General features: G+C 43.6%; 1 protein-coding gene across 6 annotated transcripts in view; it reads left to right on the top strand.

Moving 5' to 3' along the window:
* Positions 1–9,402, top strand: part of DENND5A (DENN domain containing 5A) — a 117,331-nt gene extending 107,929 nt beyond the window's left edge. For all 6 annotated transcript variants that reach the window (XM_073347532.1, XM_073347529.1, XM_073347531.1 and 3 more), the window contains 4 exons: positions 181–263; positions 5,379–5,502; positions 6,566–6,734; positions 7,603–9,402. In XM_073347532.1, coding sequence (XP_073203633.1) covers positions 181–263; positions 5,379–5,502; positions 6,566–6,734; positions 7,603–7,786 — 560 coding nt within the window. In that variant the 3' untranslated portion in view covers positions 7,787–9,402. The remainder of the gene's footprint in view (positions 1–180; positions 264–5,378; positions 5,503–6,565; positions 6,735–7,602) is intronic.
* Positions 9,403–22,003: the final 12,601 nt, after the last annotated feature.

The following is a 22,003-nucleotide window of genomic DNA, read 5'->3' as shown; positions in this document are numbered from 1 at the left end:
AAAGAAATTTAAACTTTATATGAGTGTGAAAAAGTACTGGCAATCCAGCACCACCAATCCAAGATACACCACAGATAATGACTGTGCTGGTTTCTCTCACCCTGCCCTAGAAGCCCTGGTCTGCAGATACCACCTCAAACCTTTATGAAGTAAATGAAAATGGTTTCTTATTTTTCACAGAGTTAAACACAGGTCAGATACAGGAAGCTATTGGTGAAGCAGTGAATGGCATTGTCAAACATTTCCACAAACCGGAAAAGGAGGTGAGAATTTCTTTTGCTAGCTACTCCTTTGTTATTTTTCTGATGCTTCTGAGTCTACAACCTGGAGTCTACAACACCTCCAAGTATATCACTTTTGCTGCTAACTGTACTACTGTATGTTCTTGGTCCATGGCCATCATCCTGGTAGCTGAACCCACAGTAAGGGCCAGATTCTGTCTAGGATTCATCTGTTTGGCTCTCAAGTGTCCTATATGTTTTTTTTAATGTGGTTGCATAAATCTTTTCATGTTTTAGTTATTCACTGTGAGACAAAAGCCAAGCATTTGATGAAGAGCCCCTATAAATGAGCCGTCAGTTGATTTATATTTTCTAAAACTGGGGGTGGCTTAATAGTTCTCACTTGTACAGTTTGGAGCATGCAGATAGGCATGTCAGCAGCACAGAATACTACACTTGTCTGACTCGTGCTTTAGCTGTTATGTCTTCCCATCCCCTTCCGTCTCCTAGAGATAAGAAATGTATGAGTATGTTCCCCCTTTCTTTGCATCCCCACTTACTATGGGAATTATTAGAAGGTAGCTGAGTATCTTAACATCCCTTTTGACCTCACTCTTCTCATAGAAAGCTGCATGTTGGGATATACTCAAGTGTGTTTTTCAGCTGTCTCTTTCATTTATCCTGTGATGGCCTTACAAGAGCAGCATGTGCTTTTGTGTCCATGAGACTTTTATTGTGATACTGAGAGCAGGGCATCTACTTCCTATATAGCTTGCTCTGAAGGAAGCAGCATGTTTGCTTACTGGTTGCACTATCGGTTATTCTATTATGCCGACCCCGGCATTCCTTGCTTTGACTGCCTACAGAACGGGAAGTGTTGGGCAACTGAGCTGCTTTGTCATGGTAAGACCCACAGCTCTGTTGCAGCGGTATCTCAGCCTGCCTGCAGCTTTGGGGCAGGACCACACCTGCCCATCACTGGCAGCAGGGGCATGCCCCAACCTGCTGAAGTTCCTCCATTTTTTTTCTCCACAAGGGTCAGTGACTCAGCCAGCCCGTCCTGCCTGCAGAGCTTTTCTGAGGGGAAATTCCAGTTTTTATTCCAAAACCTGTAGGCTATATTTCAGCTTAATAATGTGTCTAACTCCCAGCTGTGCCCCGGGGCTGTGTTTGATTTTTAAGGAGATTGTCCCTTTAGCTCTGCTTTCCGTTCTGAGGCATTTGCAGTGACAGGTGCCGCCAGGGAGTGAGCAAAGCCAGAGACAAAAGGAAGGGTCTGTGTCTCCTGCTCCCGCCTTAGCAAGTGTCTCACTGGGGAGCTCAACCAGCTCCATCTCACTGCCCCATCTGGGTGGGGTCACCTCATAATTTCCCCTCCCCTGCTGCTGCCCCTCCCCGTAGCAGGAGAGAAGACAAGAAGGATTGAAGAGGCTGTCTGTGCTGGACCAGATGCAGCCCAGGCCGGGCAGGGTTATCTCAGCACCCCCCTTCCCCTGGCAGGAAAGGAGCCAAGCAGGACCAGAAAACAACTGGTTCTGAGGCAGGCACCCTTCCTCCCCCATCTCCACGAGGGAAGTGAAGTCAAGGACAGCGTGCCAGGTGGAAGATCACATCTAAATTCCTGTAGCCTGCAGAGCTAAGCAGCCGCTGCTTCCCCACGGGTCAGAGGTGCAAGGCACTGGATGCAGCTTGGATGCAGCCAGTGCCAAAGAGTGCTGTGAGAGACTTTTAGGCCCAGCCTTGTCCTGCTGCTGCCACCTCTATAACAGTCCTTCTTTGCACCCACCCAGGATCCCTACTCACAATCCAGGCCGAGACCTCCCGGGGAAGTACAGGCCAAAATGCCCCATGTGAATCCCATGCAGTAGAGAGAGGGGCTTCCTCACTATACAGGTCCTTCACAGGCAGTCAAGTCCAGGCCAGCTTGGTCACAGCCCCCTCCTTTGGGTATGAAAACTCCGCTGGCATCAAACCAACAAAAAATAAACAAATCTGAACTGTCATCTGACACCCTAATAGCCCGTGCACACATTCACAACCAATACTAACGTGGGTGGACAGTATTGCAGGTATAATCCCTTTCAACTAGAAATCACATGGCCTAAGAGCTTTTTCCTGAAAAGCATGGGATTCACACGTGTTTCATGCATAAATATATCGGGCTTTGATCTTTGGGATCATATACTCAGACAGTTCAGTCCCAAGCTAGTTTAGTGATAAAATGGGAAACTTTATGGAAAACTGGAGCTATTCAGAGGCATTGGAGAAGTGAATCCTGATTCATTCCAGGCACTATAGAGAGGAATAGAAGTCCTATGGAAAGATGAACTTCTTCAAGAAATACAAAAGGAGAAAATACTTCTTTGCAAGTGGTAGCTAGAGCAAGTGCAAGATCATTATCTGTCATCTGTTGCCTCAGGGCTATCTGCATGTCTCCCAGACAGCTCTGTCTGGAGTTGAACCCTTGGTTGGTGTCAAGATCTCAGTTCGGAAGCAAAAAGGCTTCTAACAGCTTTGAGCAAATGAGATCACTGAACATTGTCCAGAGAAGGTATCTTCTGGAGCTGTGCAAGAATTTCAAGAACAGCTTTGTCCCAATCCCAGTGTCGGCAACCCATGGAAAGGCCCCTGTGTGAATGAAATCACCCAGGATCTACTTCAGCTCAGAGCATTGCAGCCTGCTCCCCATGCTATTTCTAGCCTGAGACAAGCAGAGCATGGCTTTAATCATTACCGTTGGTCTTACATGTGCTCTCAGGGTTTCTGTCCAGGACCAAGGCAGCAATAATTTTGGCTTTAGATAAGAAAATTCACTTATTTTCCCAGACAATTTTTCTGACCAAGGTCCTGTACGGAGAGAAAGCTGAAGCAAAAAGACCAAGCGGTACAGGTACCAGAAAGAGCGAGCGCAGCATTCACCAACTGGAATACTGTGATTCAATTGACATCTCAGAGCACTGCTCCTCCATGCTTAACAGACTTGTTCTGGTCAGGACAGTCAATCTGTCTGATAAGGCTTTTATAACAACTGGGAAGAATGTGATCAGCCCCATCCCAGACTGAAATTCTCCTGTCCTGGATGAAACAAAGTTTCCAATCTCTATGTGCATTGCCCACCAACGGGGGAGGTGAATATCTAAAGTTATGTGGCAGAAGTTGGATTAGAAAAGTGTTTACTGCACCCAGAAATATGTCATCCTAAATCAGTTTGGTGGACTTGTGATTGACTTCTTTGTATCTTGAAACAGTAAATAAAGTGCCTCATGGCCTCCCTGGGTCAAGACCCATGATACGAGGTGGTGAATGACGTCTTGTAAAGCTGGGCAAGATCCCATCTGTGTCTTTGCTCCGTTTCCACTGCTTCCCAGGCCAATACAAAAGATAGCAATGAAAGAGTGGCAGTGATACTGTATTTTCTTCCTGGCTGAAGAGACCATGACTCTTAGGCTTGATTTAATCTAGCACTGGATCTTCAGGTGTCTCTGTCTCACTGAAGAATTCTGCTATTGCAAAGCCAATCCTACATCTGGGTCTAGACCAATTTAAAGTCAATACTTGGATGAAATGATTATTGCTCTCATAGACCCCAAAAGTGAAATCAACAAATAGAATTTATTTTTCTGGCTGGTTTAAAGTCTGTAGTTCAACTACAAAGTTAAACCAGTAAAGCATAGCCTTGAATTCCCCCAGGGAGGCTTTTGTTAGGTGTGGTAATTTCCAAGCAAAAGGTCAAATGTCTGTAGTACAACATTTTCGGCAGGTTCAAGAAAAAGAAAGTTTTGTACAAATCCCTACATTAAATGCTTTCTTAGTGCATCAATCTTACTTCAACCCTGCAGGGTCAGAGAGAGTGACCTCGGAACCTCATTCTGCTCCTTGCAGCACTATCTAGATTGAATCCCTGCTGGAGGTGGTGTACTTCCTGGTCATTAGAATAGTCTATTGATGGCTGCTGTCCCCAATCAGATTAGATTTTTTTTTTAAATTTGAAATTGTGAGCTTTTCTGAGACCAGTATTGCACTTACAATTCAGACAGTCCTCACCACTGTGATAGCATTAATTCCCTAAGTAAATTCAAGAAATATTCTGCCTTTGGTTAAGCATCTAAGTCTATTCCTTAGGAGCACTGACAATCTAAGAGCAGTAGCTATGTCTCCTGTATTAAGATTTGCTAGCTGGCCATTTGTCCACCAAATTCTTCATATTGATCATCCAATCTTGGCCAATTTAATTTCCTTTCTTTTTGCAGAAGTCGTCTCAACACCTTAGTGCCCAAGGGCAGATGCAGGAGATAATTTATGTATAACCTACCTCGTTTTGGGTGTCCATATTTAAACAGTATCCTGCTTCCCACACTGCAAGCATGCTGCTATGCAAATCCCATTGTAATGGGTCTGTGGACCATTTCACACAGAAGAATAGGAAAATTTATTTGTGCTTGCCTGGAAATTTCCTTCCTTTGAAAAGTAAGATCCACAGATCCACCCACCCTGGAGACAAATGGTTCATCCAGAATAGAGATGGAAAATTGGTATCCAAAGATTTGAGTTTGTTGTCATTAGATAGACCTTGATCTGCAGTTGGAGGAGAAATTGTGCTTTTTACTCAAACTATATTTAACACAATCTGTAATGTAGGAAAGTAGATTTGAATTATCCTGGCTGTGGAAGTTATCTCAACTAGTGAGCTTCAGGAGACAAGGCATACCACTGCTGCCAGTGACTGACCACTCTGGTTTGGCTTCCAGTGTGCAAGCAAGCTGGGCTACTCATTGAAATGAAGAAAGAAAATTCTCATATTAGCACAGATAGCTTTTGTTATATAGGGGTCACTAACAGCTCCCACTATAATAAAGAATTGGATTTTCACAGCCTAAACGTTATAGGCCCTGGCCACCCTGAAGACTTCCTTCTTGAGCCTCATTTTGATGGGTGTCAATGTGACGGTGTTAGAAGTCAGCAGGAGCTACTGGATTCTCATGGCGTTTGGAAATCAAACTACATTTTTTGGTGCCTATGTATGGGTCTAGGAGCCTAACTTTAGGCACCCATTTTCAAAAATGTTGGCCATAATAACACACATCATTTACTTTTCTATATAGAAACTGGAAAACTAAAAAGAGAATGTTTTTGTTTGTTTCCATATGTCCTTGGCAGAGAGGTAGTCTCACTCTGTTGCTGTGTGGAGAAAGTGGACTCGTTTCAGCTCTTGAACAGGTGTTTCAGCATGGATTTAAATCACCCAGGCTCTTCAAAAATGTCTTTATTTGGGACTTTCTAGGTAAGTGTGAGGAAACCATACAGCCAGTGTGTTGCTGTAAAGTACATATATCTGCCTTCTGTAGTGTCATCACCACTTTTGTATGCCAGATTCTCAGCTGGTGTGAATCGCGTACTTCCATTAAATTCACTGGCGCTCTGCCGATTTATACCAGCTAAGGAGCTGATGCAATGCAGTAAGTGTTACATTCTCTTTTCACTTTCAGGGAAGAAGAATCTGTGTTCTATGGATATTAACACTGGCATTCTCATATATCAAATGTATTGCACTTCAATATTCTGGGGGGTAGGGCGGAGGTGGCAGCATTAAGCATTTTGAATATTTCTTAACAAAATGGTGTTAGAATGAGTAGGTAATGAGGAGGAGGAGTTTAATGTAGTTGGAAGCTTGGGTCTGGTAGCCGTATGTTATTTTTAATAGAGCAGTGTGAAAGATATAATGCAAAGCAAAGTTCTGCTGAGCCTTCTTAATACAAACACTAGAAACTACACACGATATCTATACTCTCAAATTCGTAGTCTTTTAAAAAGTGAGTCACTTAAATAGCACTTCATAGTTCTGTTGAGGTATTTACATAGCCCTCATCACCAAACTATCTGATTGCCTCACAGTCTTTAATAGATGTTAATCTTCTCTCCACTCCTATGAGGTAGGAAAGTATTATCCCCATTTTACAGATGGGGAACTGAGGCCTAGGGTAGAATAAATAATTTATCCAAAATCACACAGGAGGCCTGTGGCTGAAATGGAAATTGAACCCAGGTATCTTGAGTCCTAATCCAGTGCCCCATCTACGAGACCATTCTTATACCTACTTACATAGAGGCTGTCAGCTGAGGGTCTTAAATTGCTTTACAAATGTTCATGTAATTTCAGCACACACATTTGTTGTAGCTGTTATACTGAAGTATATTGAAGTTAAATTTACTGTCTCTCAGCAATAGAACCCAGTAGGGCTGCCTCCCTGATCTCCATTCTCACCACTATTGCATAGCATATTTATGGCTATTGGCATTTTCATTGATCAAACTCCACCATCACCTATCTTTCCCTTTCTTTCAAGAAAAAGCACAAACCTATTATGAGACCCTTGATCAGAACGAGATAGTCCCAGAGGAGAACTGGCAGACTAGAGCCAGGAGTTTTTGTCGCTTTGTCACTGCTATCAACAACACTCCTAGAAACATTGGGAAGGATGGCAAGTTTCAGATGCTGGTGTGCCTTGGAGCCAGGTATAGGGGAACATTTTGAATCATATACATAAGGTTTGAAGGGGATGAGATGAGGTCACAAGGCTGCTTGTGCTGTGAAGATGGACTAATGTTTTGCAAAGTTCTTTGAGATTTTCAGATAGAAGGTGGTGTTTAATAAAACTGGACACTCACATACAACAGAATCTCAATTAGCCTCAAATCTCAGGAGCACCCAAAATTGGAAAGATCTGAGATTTTGGAAAATTGGTACAATGTGAAAAACCAAAACAATGAGCAGCAAGCCAGGAGAACAGGGTTGGAGCTCGGTTGGCTCTGCCTAAGCGTAGTGGACTGCCTAGCAGAGGACTGCTCCCCTTTCCTACACAGCCAACCAGGAGAGTGGGCATGCGGGGGTGTGTTGGGGGAAGCTGAGATTGAACAGCCAGTTAGGGCTCCTTGATCATCTGCCTCAGCTCAGGTGAGAACAGCAACTCCCTCTCCTCTTCCCACTGGAACCATTGTGGGGAGGGAGGTGTAGGATCCAGCCCTATGCCAACTTGGGAATCCCCAGCAGCTGACTTGTGAGTGGGTTCTGCTTCCTTGCACTGTCTGTGTGGTGCAAAGGAGGAGCTGCTGAGAGAATCTATCCATAAGTATTGTGGCTTCTTACCCTTGAAATAATGTGCTTGACCTTCGGGCTGAGAAGGTTGGACACTTCTGCCCTAGATTATAGTTCTCTCTACTTATAAAGTTGTCATGTATCACTACAGTATTATTCCTCCTTCCCCAGTTTATCTGGAGAAAGTGGTACATTTCTTTAAAAGATTGAAAATATAATTTCATTAAAAGTGAGTTGTTAACTTGGTTTTTGTTTTTGTTTTCAAATTCTGAAATGTGACTTTCTCAGAGACCACCTCTTACACCATTGGATCGCCTTGCTTGCAGACTGTCCAATCACAGCACAGATGTACGAGGATATAGCATTGATTAAGGATCATACCCTTGTTAATTCCTTGATTCGAGTGTTGCAGACCTTGCAGGAGTTCAACATTACACTGGAGGCTTCCCTCGTCAAAGGAATAGACATCTGATGTGTCTCACCGCAGACACTAAAAAAAAGCAACAAGGAACAAATCTTAGTATGCAAAGGTTCTTTCTGCTAATACGTTGTATTGTGAACTTGTTCATGGCCACAAAACACAACTTTGACTTTTCTTGAAGGAATCTCAAAAAATAGTGCAGAAAAATGGACAGAAGCTGTAAACTCAATGTTAAAAGGGAAAAAAAGGAGGATTTTTGGTATAAATCTATTTTAGAGTTTATTTGCTGATTTGCTTTTTACACACTTTCATGTGAAAGAGAGAGAGATGACTATTTGTGCAGCTTATTTTAAAGCTGCAGTATTTCCTTGCCATAGATAACGTGCAGTGAGCCTTTCAGCATTCTCTGAATTTGTCTTCAGATTTGCTGTATGTTGTAAGCCCTAATGTACACCCTCCATTTCTGCTAAGAAGGTCATTCTAGAGTTTTTAAACTAATATTTTGTATATTAACATTATTACCAATGTTTGATTTTTCTTTAAATTGGGTCACTGCTGTGCTGCAAGGGAAACGACAAATTCTGGTGTGAGCTTTTTTTAATAGCCTCAGAGCACTGATTTGTCAGCAAATCACTTTTCTTTATTTTTGTTGTCAGTATTACTTTTAGTGGGTTCCAGGAGACAGAACCATGCAAATGGACAGAGATGAAAGTAATATTTTTCATATTGGTACATAATTGCACAGAAGAAATTGTAAGTGTGTTGTATTTTTAACTGATATTTTTATTTATTTAACCTATCGTGTTTTTGTAAGATTTTGTTTTTTAAAAAACCGTATACAGTATAACTGGCTATATTATGTTTGCAATTCAAAATTCACAGTTCAGTCCACTTAAATAAAAAGCCTGGATAAGAGTGTATCTGCTAGCAAAAATGGTTGTGTGCACCAGCCTTTCAAATTAGAATTTATCTTGGTGTGGAACACCCTTAAATTGTTAACAGCTAAAGAAATAATTCCTAACCCCATGTGCTTTGATTTATATTCTAATGCAAAGGGGACAGTAGCTAAGTAGAGGTCAGTGCCACGGTGAAGTAATGATGCCACTCATAAACCTAATTCCATGTTTCTATTTCAAATAACTTTCTGTGGTGATCTCACCTGACAAGCATAGACTGCACATAGGATTTACTGTTGCAATACCAAGCTCTCTTATGTGCTAACTTTGCAAGCTGCTGGATTCTGGGATGCTTGTGTATTTTAAGTAAAAAGGCTTTAGCCCACATTCATAAATTATAACTTTCAGACTGCTTGGATTTTGTTGAAATACAGATCTTGGGATTTGGTGAGTGCATAGAGGCAGCTCTGTTCTTTTTAATTCTCTGATAAAATCCCTTTGAAATGCAGACCTGATTTGAGAGAGAAACCTGGTCAGCATAATGAATTGCTGTTCAGTACTTCTGGGCTCTGTAATTAAGTGGTCTCCACTGTATGAACTTCCCGGCAATATCTCCCTTACTATAAAGAACAGAAGGTTGTTCTTGGTTGTCAATCCGTTGAATATTGTGGCACCTTTTCGTTATTCTCTTCATTTTAGTGACATCTTGTGATAGCTTTATTTGCGTAATTTAAAGGTATAGCACATGTATTAAATTTTTGACTATTTTTACTTTTGTCCTATTTATTTCATTATTAAATGGAGAAGTTTCTTTGTCACTCTTATATTTTCTTTTATCCGCACGAGGTCCTGCCTTCAATGCCTATTAGCGTTGGAAAAATGAGTGGGCAGTGTCCAGACCACATGCACATTCTCTTCACACTGGATCGATGAATGTACTTTCACAGTTTGGAGTTCACATCATTGTTCATGGAACGATTTTTCCCTGTTAATTTTGGAAGGTAAAGGGTTAGAATGCAGTGTATATGTGCTTAAAGAATAACTTATTCAACCTGAACGATGTAACAGAGAGAAGCCTTCTAGACTCACCACTAAACCCCAGATTTAATCAAACATCTTACTATTTTTCATTCAACACTCCAGACTGCAGTAGGCTTGTATATTTTACAATACAGTGGGGACGTGTATATTAGGAAAAGAGATTGGGGTTAATTAACGTGTTTTAGCTGACCCTGACCTAACTTCAAACTCTTCTCTCATAAAGATGAAGGGTAATGCTGTTTACCTTGATTTAGTTGGCCAAAGTAGACCCCAGGCAGAAAAGTATTAGGTCAGAGTTAGCCAAAATGTGTTAGCTAACCTCAACTTCTTTTCCTGACATGGAGTTAGACATTATGGCAAACGAGTGTGGTTTGGTGGCTTGTTTGTTTTTTACTTCATTGTTCATGGTAAATGGTTTGAGATGCTCACTTGCAGGATGCAAGGACACAAGTGAAGTATCTCTGACCCCTGAGCGGCGGTTGCTTTGGATAACACATCAGGCAGATAAAATTGTTTTTCTTTAGATCATGTTACTTCCTAGTGAGCTAGTCACTGTTCAAACATGGAGGGAAATGGCAGAGCATAATCTAAATCATGTTTTTTCACCTACAGTACTATGTCATGATGGGCCATTCCTGTCCCCTTTCACAGTCAATGAGCTCCATCTGGGTCCTATTGAAATCCAAGGCAGTTTTTCCGTGGACTTCAGTGGAATAAATCCTTACAGGCCTGGAAGGGCTGTAAGAGGTTTCAAGTGCAGCTGAACCAGTGTGGGCACAGAGGGAATGGTGGAGGACTGTGTTATGCATCTTAGCTCTGTGGCAGTCTTTGTAAGCAAGCCAACATACGAGGGATTAAGGAGTAGAGTTTGGCTACGAGGCTACAACGGCAGTTCCCTTGGTCAAAGCCTACTGGTAAGGGCCACAATACTGAACCCTAAGGCTGCAGGAGCAACCATGCTCATTTCAACTCTTCTTGTAGTTTGTCTTGTAGTTCCTGTTTCACACAATCTGCTTGCTTGAACTATATAGATCAGGAGTCAGCACAAAGGAAGCAGGTTTGGGCCCAAAGTTAGCCGCTTCCATAGCAGTCACTTCTGATTGGCAGAATCAAATGAAACAGTTCCATGCAACTTCCTTCCATGAGTCACCTCTGCTAACGTTGTAGGGAAAGAATCATGGTCACTGAATCAGAGTATTCCATATGACAATAGCAGGTGTGACCTGTTATGCCACTAGATAGAATTTGGTAAAATAATTCTGCCTTTTCAAAGATGCTGTTCCAGAATGAGAGATGTACTGATTTACTACAGCTACTGGGACGAATGCTGGTTGCCAATCTGAGCACTGATTGGGTAATGCTGTTACTATACACATTTACTGTAGGCTTTGAAAAATTTATGGCCAAAAATGTGCCAGTTATATTAAACTGAAGTTAAAAATGCTGTTTTCATGTTAGCACCTTCTTTGAGATGTGAGAGAAAACAATGGACAAAAATATCACCTCTTAAATTTCCTTTATGTATTAATCCTAGCATATTCAATACTATGAGACTGGTACACACTCACAGCAAATAGCCACGGCTGTTTTTGTTGTTTCACATTTAATGTAATACTTTGAAGGTAATGGTTTGTTTTAAATTGTTGGATTTAAAATTAATATATACAGGGAAATTAATCTTTCTATTATGTTCTGTAGCTGAAAGCATATTGTTCATGAACTGAAAACCATTCTTCTACCATTTCCATTGTGAAGAGTATTTTTAAATTTTAAGAATTGTATATCTGGGACCTAATAGTTAAAAGCTCCATATATTTTGGTGTGGTATTTGAATTTATGCCTATATAAAGGCTTTGCTTCTGCAGTGAAGCTTTCTGCAAGAGTTAACTGTCATTCTGTATAGTGACAAAATTTTTGTCACAATAGTGCAAGATACTGTAGGAGACTTGAAAATACTTGAAGTTATTGTACATGTACTTCTCATCTTTGTAGATCTTTTCCTTTTATATCTAGAGACTGGCTGTCACTCCAATTAAGATGCAGCATCAATTACAGTAAATTATATATTTTAATATGCGGAGAATTTACTGGCATTTTTTTAAGAGTGTGCATTGAAGTTTACATTATGATGTCTGAGAGCAGGTAACCCAGGTACTGTACTCCTTTTTTGTAACCCTTAGGTCAGTCAAGCATTACTGTAACTTGGAAATATGAAATAGTTTTGCAGATGTAGCTTATTTGCTGAATTGCAATAAAACTACCTTCTAACATGAGGAACAGCATTAATTTAGTGTGCCATTTTTGGCAGCTTCTTTATTCCAATCAGGCTAATTATCGTCCCCTTTGTGTCCCAAAAACAGGTACGTATCACTCCATTTTTCATGTCTCAAAGATAGAAGGCCACTGTTTCAACTTCGGATGGAATTGGTTAGAAGCATTAATTTCATTATGTTACGTGTACACTGTAAGGACTTAAACTATTGAAAATACCAAAATTAACGTGTGTAAATGATGACATGTTTCCACACTTGCTTTCTTAGTGTTTTGAAAAAAAGTTGTTTCCCTTTTAAGCTTTTCGCTGTAGCAATCAAGCCTGAAAAGTATGTTGTAATGTGCTATCATGTTTGTCACTCACTAGCAAAATATTTACTAGAGATGGGCCTGAAGTTCAGAGTTCTGATCCAGTTCTGATCTTCCTCTGTGTTTGAGGATATTTTGAATCTGGAGGTTTGATTTGGCCCTGTCTCTAATATTCACCTAGTTTCCCTTCCCTTTCCTTCCCCCATATGACCCCTTGTTCTTCTTTCCTGCGTCGGGCCTTCAGTTCAAGCCCTTCAGGAGCTTCGGCTGCTTACTGTTGGAATTATAGCATTACGTGCAATGAGTTAACCACTGATCGAGGGATGCTACCCCGCATTTGTGTTTCTTCTCCATATGATGAAACCACTAAACACTAGTTCTCTTCTGGGGGACCGAAGACTGTCTAAGGGGTCTGTGAAAGGTTGTCATTACCATAGAACAGTAGTTTTCAACCTTTCATCAGTGGACCCTTGGGGGTCCGCAGACTAAGATTTCCAAAGGGATCTGCACGTCCATTTGAAATTTTTTAGGGGTTCGCAAATGAAAAAGGGTTGAAAACCACTGCCTTGGTGATACTCAGAAGAGTATATGAGAGAATATGGCCAAGTATACATACACATTAGTACATCCCATGTAGGTGAAATCAGAATTGGGCCCTTAACTTATAAAAGTCATGAGTGGTGTGGAGAAAGTGAATAAGGAAAAGTTATTTACGTGTTCCCATAATATAAGAACGAGGGGCCACCAAATGAAATTAATGGGCAGCAGGTTTAAAACAAATAAAAGGAAGTTCTTCTTCACACAGTGCACAGTCAACCTGTGGAACTCTTTGCCTGAGGAGGTTGTGAAGGCTAGGACTGTAACAGGGTTTAAAAGAGAACTGGATAAATTCATGGAGGTTAAGTCCATTAATGGCTATTAGCCAGGATGGGTAAGGAATGGTGTCCCTAGCCTCTGTTTGTCAGAGGGTGGAGATGGATGGCAGGAGAGAGATCACTAGATCATTACCTGTTAGGTTCACTCCCTCTGGGGCACCTGGCATTGGCCACTGTCGGTAGACAGGATACTAGACTGTATGGACCTTTGGTCTGACCCAGTGTAGCCATTCTTTTATGTTCTTATGTAAGGAATAACCATATTCATAAACAGAGCATAGACTTGGAAAAATGCAGTCGCAGCTGGGAGCAGTACCACAGCAAAGGAGACAGGACAGTCAACTGGATGACAAATTTAATGAGTCGTCAAAGTAATGGTACCAAAAAAAAAAAAAAAAAAAGGCAAATGCGAACCTGTCTATTACTAGGGGCATTCTGTTTACTGTGAGCAAGGTTCTTCTCTGATCTGCTCAGAACAGGCCACCATTTAGACTAGTGACATCTCGGGGCAGCACATTTTAAAGTGGTCTTGATTCTTTTTAAAGAATTCAGAGATGAGCATGAAAGATGCCGAAGGTTTAGAAAACAAAATCTCTGGAGGAAAAGCAAAGAGAACTGGGCATGTCTATGCTGGAGAACAGACAAGGGAGGGCAGGGAGCTATTACCAGGAAAAGGGATGCTGTGAGGAAATCATGGATCAGTTCTGCTTGCTCTCTTCCAGTGGCCCATCCACAAGGACGTCCTTTGCTTCATGTCCCAAGGCAGGACCTGATCAGAGCGCTGAGACATCACCCCCAGGTTTTCTTGCCTTTTCCATCTTATGGCAGCCCAATCTTGTACAAAATTGGGTTGCATGGCTGCCTTGCTGATGCATCTTTCTCTGTTCACTGATAAAAAATGATTCAGCTTTACGCTGCTCCTCTCCTGCCTCTCGCCCCTAATCCTACAAGTGTAGGTGGGGAGATTCACTCACCCTCCTAACCAACACTGTTCTGCAAGGGGTGATCCCCAGCTCTGATCAAAAATTGTGGTGCCCAAGCAAATACAAGAGGCCTTTTCATTCTGATCTTGCTCATGCTGGTGTAAATTAGGAGTAACTCCACTGAAATCAATGGAGTTATATCAGTGTGGACCTAGTGTGAGATCAAAACCTGTTTATTAAGCCATAAAAACACAGGAAAGATGAAAATGATCAGAAGCATCTACCCAGTACGTGGAAATGCCCCAGGAACGCTGTGGCTGGGGTATGTGCTATAGCATAATAAGCAATCAGTGGTGGAAGAAAAGAGGACGATACAATGAAGATGAACTTAGTGCAACCCCTCCCCTCAAGCACACAGAAACTGGGGGAAGATGCGTGGCTGCTTGTGCAGTAAAAGTAGGCCCTGTTTACCTCTTCAGTCAGGCCTTTATGGATTGACCCATTTGTAGCCGGTGACTTATTACTTGTTTAGTGTGGCCAACCTGCTTAGCACTGTACAATATACAAAATGGTCCCTGTCTCAGATATATCAGAGATGGGGGGACACTAAAAACCTGGAGGGTAACTTAGAGAACCTCTCTCCATAAGTAATACTAAATTTTGTTTCTTATGAGCACCACAGAAGTGGGCTTTCAGACAGTATTTGAATGAGCAGGTCGTGAATGGGCAAACTGGGGTAGAGACACAATTCCGTGCAGTGAGGGAAGACTGGAGAAATAGAGGGGAGAAGGAAGAGACAACATTGGGGGTGTCAAGACTGGCATCGTTGGTGGGACAGTGGGGGGAATACAAGAAACAAGGGCTGAGATGGAGGCCAGGTCAGAGCTCCGCAGGGCTTTGAAGGACAAGAAGTTCAAATTTTATGTAATGTGCAAGTGGAGAGGGTGCCATAGTTGGGTCAACAGGTGAGGAAGATCTCTGCCCTGAGAGTCCTTGTTGCTGTAGGATCAATCAGATCCAATGCTGCAGGAGAGTCCCTGTAGGACCAATCAGGACCTACAACCAAGCCCCATTCAACAATATGGGAGTGGGAGGAGGACTGGGCCTTAGGCAGTTCCTCCATCTGTATAAAACAATGGCTCCCAAACTTGATTGGTTCATGTGCTGTCTTCTAGACAATTGTCAAGTGAAAGGTTTGGGAGCCTCTGGTATAAATTCCTTCAATCACACAGCACCTGATTGCCTAGTTCACAAATACGTGTATGCAAGGCCATCATTCAGATCAACAGGTGCCTGATATAGTCTCTGTATCTGTCACATCTTTGCCTACTTGTGGTCTGTATGAAGAATTTCAGTGATCTCCAAACACCAAAAAGATGTAACACAACAAACTCTTACCAAACCAGCTCTTGGGTAAAGGCAATTCAGTTACCTGCACCACTTGCATGAATTATTCACCTGTCTCACTGAGTTATCCCTCTACCCCTCGGGACGCCATAAAGCCAGATCCAAAGACTTCTGAAGTCCATGGAAGTCTTTCTGATGACTTCAGTGGGCTTTGGAACAGGCTGTGCAATACCCATTTTACTATGCCTGACCTCCTTTCATTGTGTTCCTCTCTGCTTTGGGGTTGGGCATATGTGGGCATGAAATGTGAAGATACCAGTACCAGTTATTTTGAAGGTAAAATACATAGTCACAGATCCACCATCCCTGACTCCAAATTTCCCTCCACATACAGAGACTGGAGAGCTGTGCTCTGCAATACAGAGGTCTTATGGAAACCCCCTGCAAGCTCCATGGATCCTGCCCTGCCCTCCCCTGAAGAGCAAAACTGCACCAGTTCTGCCACATGTAGAGCTGCCCTCCCTCATGGGGGCGAGGGCAGGAGTGGCTCCAATATGAGTATAGTGATCGACTCATTTAAATATATGCAACTGTTAATCTGTCAATATACCTGTTTACAAATGTTGAAATAGATGAGCCTGGGTCCACTTTCATTACTAGCTCTACATTTTTTCTAAGATATTAATTGGACGGCTTGGTTTAACATTTGTGATATTTGCATTAATAAACTAATAGCAACAGGCTTGTATATGACCGATGCAATACCTGATTCCTAGTGAGTGATGTGCATCATAAACAGATGAGTGGGCTTGTCCACGTTCGGATGGTTTTGTCCCCACCTTAGACTACTGGGTGGAGGAAATAGGAGAGAGGTCACACATTGTAATGTTTATGTCATGGATTCACAGGTCGTGCCCACTCTTGGCCCCATACGGTCCCTGAGGGGAACCCCCTTCAGTGTGACAGCCCTTCTCAGGGGTCCACTCTCTGTCCGGGGTTAAGCCCCTCTGCCTCCTGGAACTGCACCTCTCTGAGCCGTAGCATGCCTGTTTCTCACCATGGGCCTCCTCAGGGAGTTCACTTGCTCTGGACCCCCGGGCCCTCCACTTCCAGAGGGAATAATTCAAGCCTGTTTTCCAGACTGGAGTGACTCTCCGCCAGCGCAAATCAGGAGGGTTTATTGAATGTCTGAACACAGCATAGGAAACTCTCAGGGCCCTCAGGCCTGGCCTCCCTCAGCACAGTACATCTAAGTCTCTCCTGCATCCAGGTGGGCTCTGCCTGCTCTCTCTCTCCAGTCCCGAGCCCCCGTGCTTTCCAGCTGGGGATCTGATCCCCAAGCCCCACCTCTGTCCATTGTCTTCTATCCAGGTAAACATGGTTGCCTGGGCCTTCTTTCCTCTCAGCCATCATTTGCACCCCTCTGGCTGGAACTGGCTGGTCAGGTCACCGGGGTCCTCTCTTCACAGCCCATTGTCCTTCCACTGGCCAGAACTATGACTCCCAAGCTGGGCCTCCCGGTCACCAGTTGCTGGGTATCCATTCTCCGGACTTTTGGCTGCCGTCCTCTGTAACAACAAACTCCCTCCCACATCACCTCGTTAAAGCAGTAACACCCAGGGAAACTGCGTCCCACACCTTCTGCATGCAAACCATTGAAAAAACCAAGAAAACCCCCTATGATAAAACTAAGAAAAAACCAAGAAAACCCCTATGATAAAACAAAACCAACACTTGTCATGAGTTACCTGTCAGAACAAACCTCTGGGCAGGGAGTGGAATTTAGTTTCAAGATTCCATAGTTACTATAAATGGTGTTTTGGAAGGGGGAATATTTACAAATTATGAAAAATATATTGACCAAAAGATGAAGATAAATGAGTTTATTGATTGTTATATAGGAATTCAATATTCATTATTTGGAATGATTTCTGAGGGTTTCTTCATGGATGAGGATTTTTAACAGCAGCAAAATAAAAACCTACTCTTCATTCTCCCTGGGCAATGTTCTCCCCATTCCAGAGAGGCTGCACCAAATTTAGCCTAGGGCAGGGGTTCTCAAACTGGGGGTCGGGACCCATCAGGGGGTCACAAGGTTACTACATGGGGGGTGGGGGTCATGAGCTGTCAGCCTCCATCCCAAACCCTGCTTTCCCTCAAACATTTATAATGGTGTTAAATATATAAAAAAGTGGTTTTAATTTATAAGGGGAGGGGGGGTTGCACTCAGAGGCTTGCTATGTGAAAGGGGTCACCAGTACAAAAGTTTGAGAATCACTGGCCTAGGGTATCTCATGTCTGTTCTCTGTGGTGGGGTGAGTTTCACCCACAGTGTACAGGGAAATAATCCTAGTTTGTGAAATGCTTTAACTAGATGGCGCTGTTGACCTGAGTCTTAGTGAGATCTTGGGGCTCCGAAGAACTGAAATATTGTACGTTTCACCATTTGTGCTATGGTTTATATATTGGAGACCAAAAATACCAAACCCTTTATGAACTGGGCCTCTCATCTTCACCCTCTGAGTCTTCAAATGTTAAAACTGATCATCCCAGATTCCTTGTGGGTTCCTACTTCTTAGGATTCCCAACTGGTCAGGTCAGCGGGGACTGGTTAGGTAGAAGGATGTCAGAAAAGCTTTCTTTCTTGAATCTCTTTACAATGAGTCTAAATGCTATCTGCTGCTTCTGCACGCAGATGGCGCAAAAAGAGCAGTAAGGACGGGGTGGAGAGATGTGGATGGAGGGACTGTTGGCTCCACAGCACTTCTCCTTTTACCGCACTGACGCTATTTATGTAGGGGACAATGTCATTAACAAACTTGTAGATCCTGTGTTGCTGCAGAGGTCCAGCACTTCAGTCAGATGAGTAATTCACTATAGAACTGCTTGGTACAGGCATTGTGTGCCTTAAAATCTCATTAAATGCTCTGTGTATATTATTGCATTATACTTTGTTATTGGAGGTGATGGTTTTAAATGCCACTAAAATGTTAGATGGTTAAAAATGTCAAAGTGAAAGCTGCACCGAGCAGATCATTGCCTCTTTAGGCAATATGAAATAATATGAAAATAGCGTCTGTATCCCTGTTGAACGATACTCTCTGCCCTGGGAACCAACTCATGAAGGTAGATGAAATTGAAGTAAATGAAATAGGTGTCCCAGATTCGGCCCTGATGTGAGCAGGTGTAATGCCCATTGACATCAGTGGCAGTGGAATTTATTCCAGAGCTGAATTTATTTCAGGGATCTGCCAATTTTTAAGAATAGCTAAGGGTCCTGATTCTCAGTTACAGTAAAGCCCCTTTATACCACTCTAGCAGTGTAAAGGGACTCGTAGGCAGTGCAAATTACACTTGTACTCACGTAAGGCCTTTGACACTGCCAGCATGCACAAGAATTCTCTAAGAATTCAATCCTGCTCAAGATGTGCCAGTGACTTCAGTGGAAGCAGGATCAATCTCCTTTAAATTACAAACTCAACTCTTACTACTGAAGTTCTACCTTCTGGAAGTCCACTTTGTGATCTCACTATGTCAATCTTAATAATCTGGGAGGTGATGAATACTATGATGAATCTCGATACCGATGAAAAATCCTTCAATAGATCAACTCAGATGATCACGCTAATCAAAGCCTGATAATCACACAGGTGAAAAGGTCTAAGATGGTATGGGGATGCGGGCCATGTAAGTACCTATATAGCCTAGTGATGCTTTGGGAAAACGACATGTTGAAGAGATTCCCTTCAGTTATCTTTTTTTCTCCCTTGCCCCTCTGTCCTTCTACCTACAGGTATCTTTCTTTTGGTTGTGGTAACCTCAGTTTGCCTCATACGCAGTGTGTGTCTTCAGGTATATCTACACTACGAAATTAGGTCGAATTTATAGAAGTCGGTTTTGTAGAAAGCGTTTTTATACAATCAATTGAGTGTCCCCCCACACAAATGCTCTAAGTGCATGTAGTCGGCAGAGTGTCCACAGTACCGAGGCAACTGTCGACTTCCGGAGCGTTGCACTGTGGGTAGCTATCCCACAGTTCCCACAGTCTCTGCCACCCATTTGAATTCTGGGTAGAAATCCCAGTGCCTGATGGGGCTAAAACATTGTCACGGGTGGTTCTGGGTACATATCGTCAGGACCTCCCTCCATGAAAGCAACGGCAGACAACCATTTTGTGCCTTTTTTCCTGAGTTACCTGTGCAGACGCCATACCATGGCAAGCATGGAGCCCGCTCAGCTAACCGTCACCGTATGTCTCCTGGGTGCTGGCAGATGCGGTATTGCATTGCTACACAGCAGCAGTTTATTGCCTTTTGGCAGCAGACAGTGCAGTATGACTGGTAGCCGTCGTCGACGTAGTCCTGGGTGCTCTTTTACTGACCTCGATGAGGTCGGGGTGCCTGGGCAAACATGGGAGTGACTCAGCCAGGTCATTTCCCTTTTAAGTTTCGTCTCATGGCGATTGAGTCCTACTGGCAGTGCACTGTCTTTTAATCAGCAGCCAGCAGAAGATGATGGCCAGCAGTCATACTGCACCGTCTTCTGCCAAGCACCCTGGAGAGGATGATGGCTAGTGGTCGTACTGCACAGTCTGCTGCCAGCAAGATGTATAAAGATAGATGAAGTGGCTCAAAACAAGAAATAGACCACATTTGTTTTGTATTCACTTTCTCCTCCCTCCCTCTGTGAAATCAACTGCCTGCTAAACCCAGTTTTGAGTTCTATCCTTGAGGGGGCCATTCAGTTTCTCACAAAGCCATCTCCTTTGTTGATTTTAATTCCCTGTAAGCCAACCCTGTAAGCCATGTTGTCAGTTGCCCCTCCCTCCGTCAGGGCAATGGCAGACAATCATTCCACGCCTTTTTTCTGTGCAGACGCCATACCACGGCAAGCATGGAGCCCGCTCAGATCACTTCGGCAATTAGGAACACGTTAAACACCAGACGCATTGTCCAGCAGTATTTGCAGCACCAGAACCTGGCAAAGCAAAACCGGACGAATAGGTGACGTCAGCGCGGTGATGAGAGTGATGAGGACATGGACACAGACTTCTCTCAAAGCACAGGCCCTGGCAATGTGGGCATCATGGTGCTAATGGGGCAGGTTCATGCTGTGGAAAGCCAATTCTGGGCTCGGGAAACAAGCACAGACTGGTGGGACCGCATAGTGTTGCAGGTCTGGGACAATTCTCAGTGGCTGCGAAACTTTCACATGTGTAAGGGCACTTTCATGGAACTTTGTGACTTGCTTTCCCCTGCCCTAAGGCGCAAGAATACAAGATGAGAGCAGCCTTCACAGTTGAGAAGTGAGTGGCAATAGTCCTGTGGAAGCTTGCAATGCCAGACAGCTACCGGTCAGTCGGGAATCAATTTGGAATGGGCAAATCTACTGTGGGGGCTGCTGTGATGCAAGTAGCCAACGCAATCAAAGATCTGCTGATATCAAGGGTAGTGACCCTGGGAAATGTGCAGGTCATAGTGGATGGCTTTGCTGCAATGGGATTCCCTAACTGTGGTGGGGCCATAAACGGAACCCATATCCCTATCTTGGCACCGGAGCACCAAGCCGGCAAGTACATAAACCGCAAGGGGTACTTTTCAATAGTGCTGCAAGCACTGGTGGATCACAAGGGATGTTTCACCAACATCAACGTGGGATGGCTGGGAAAGGTACATGACGCTCGCATCTTCAGGAACTCTGGTCTGTTTCAAAAGCTGCAGGAAGGGACTTTCTTCCCAGACCAGAAAATAACCATTGGGGATGTTGAAATGCAGATAGTTATCCTTGGGGACCCAGCCTACCCCTTAATGCCATGGCTCATGAAGCCATACACAGGCAGCCTGGACAGTAGTCAGGAGCTGTTCAACTACAGGCTGAGCAAGTGCGGAATGGTGGTAGAATGTGCATTTGGATGTTTAAAAGCGCGCTGACGCAGTTTACTGACTCTGTTAGACCTCAGCGAAACCAACATTTCCACTGTTATTACTGCTTGCTGTGCGCTCCACAATATCGGTGAGAGTAAGGGGGAGATGTTTATGGTGGGGTGGGAGGTTGAGACAAATCGCCTGGCTGCTGTTACGCACAGCCAGACACCAGGGCGGTTAGAAGAGCACAGGAGGGCGCGGTGTGCATCAGAGAAGCTTTGAAAACCAGTTTCATGACTGGCCAGACTATGGTGTGAAAGTTCTGTTTGTTTCTCCTTGATGAACCCCCCCGCCCCTTGGTTCACTCTACTTCCCTGTAAGCTAACCACTCTCCCCTCCTCCCTTCGATCACCGCTTGCAGAGGCAATAAAGTCATTGTTGCTTCACATTCGTGCATTCTTTATTAATTCATCACACAAATAGGGGGATAACTACCAAGGTAGCCCAGGAGGGGTGATGGAGGAGAGAAGCATGGGGAGGGGTGGTGGAGGAGGGAAGGACAAGGCCACACATCACTTTAAAAGTTTAAAACTTTAAAATTTATTGAATACCAGCCTTCTGTTGCTTGGGAATCCTCTGGGGTGGAGTGGCTGGGTGGCCGGAGGTCCCCCCACCGCGTCCTTGGGCTTCTGGGTGAGGAGGCTATGGAACTTGGGGAGGAGGGTGGTTGGTTACACAGGGG

The sequence above is a fragment of the Lepidochelys kempii genome, chromosome 6, assembly GCF_965140265.1.
Source record: "Lepidochelys kempii isolate rLepKem1 chromosome 6, rLepKem1.hap2, whole genome shotgun sequence".
NCBI classification, from domain to species: Eukaryota; Metazoa; Chordata; order Testudines; family Cheloniidae; genus Lepidochelys; species Lepidochelys kempii.
This window is presented reverse-complemented; position numbering and strand designations above follow the sequence as displayed.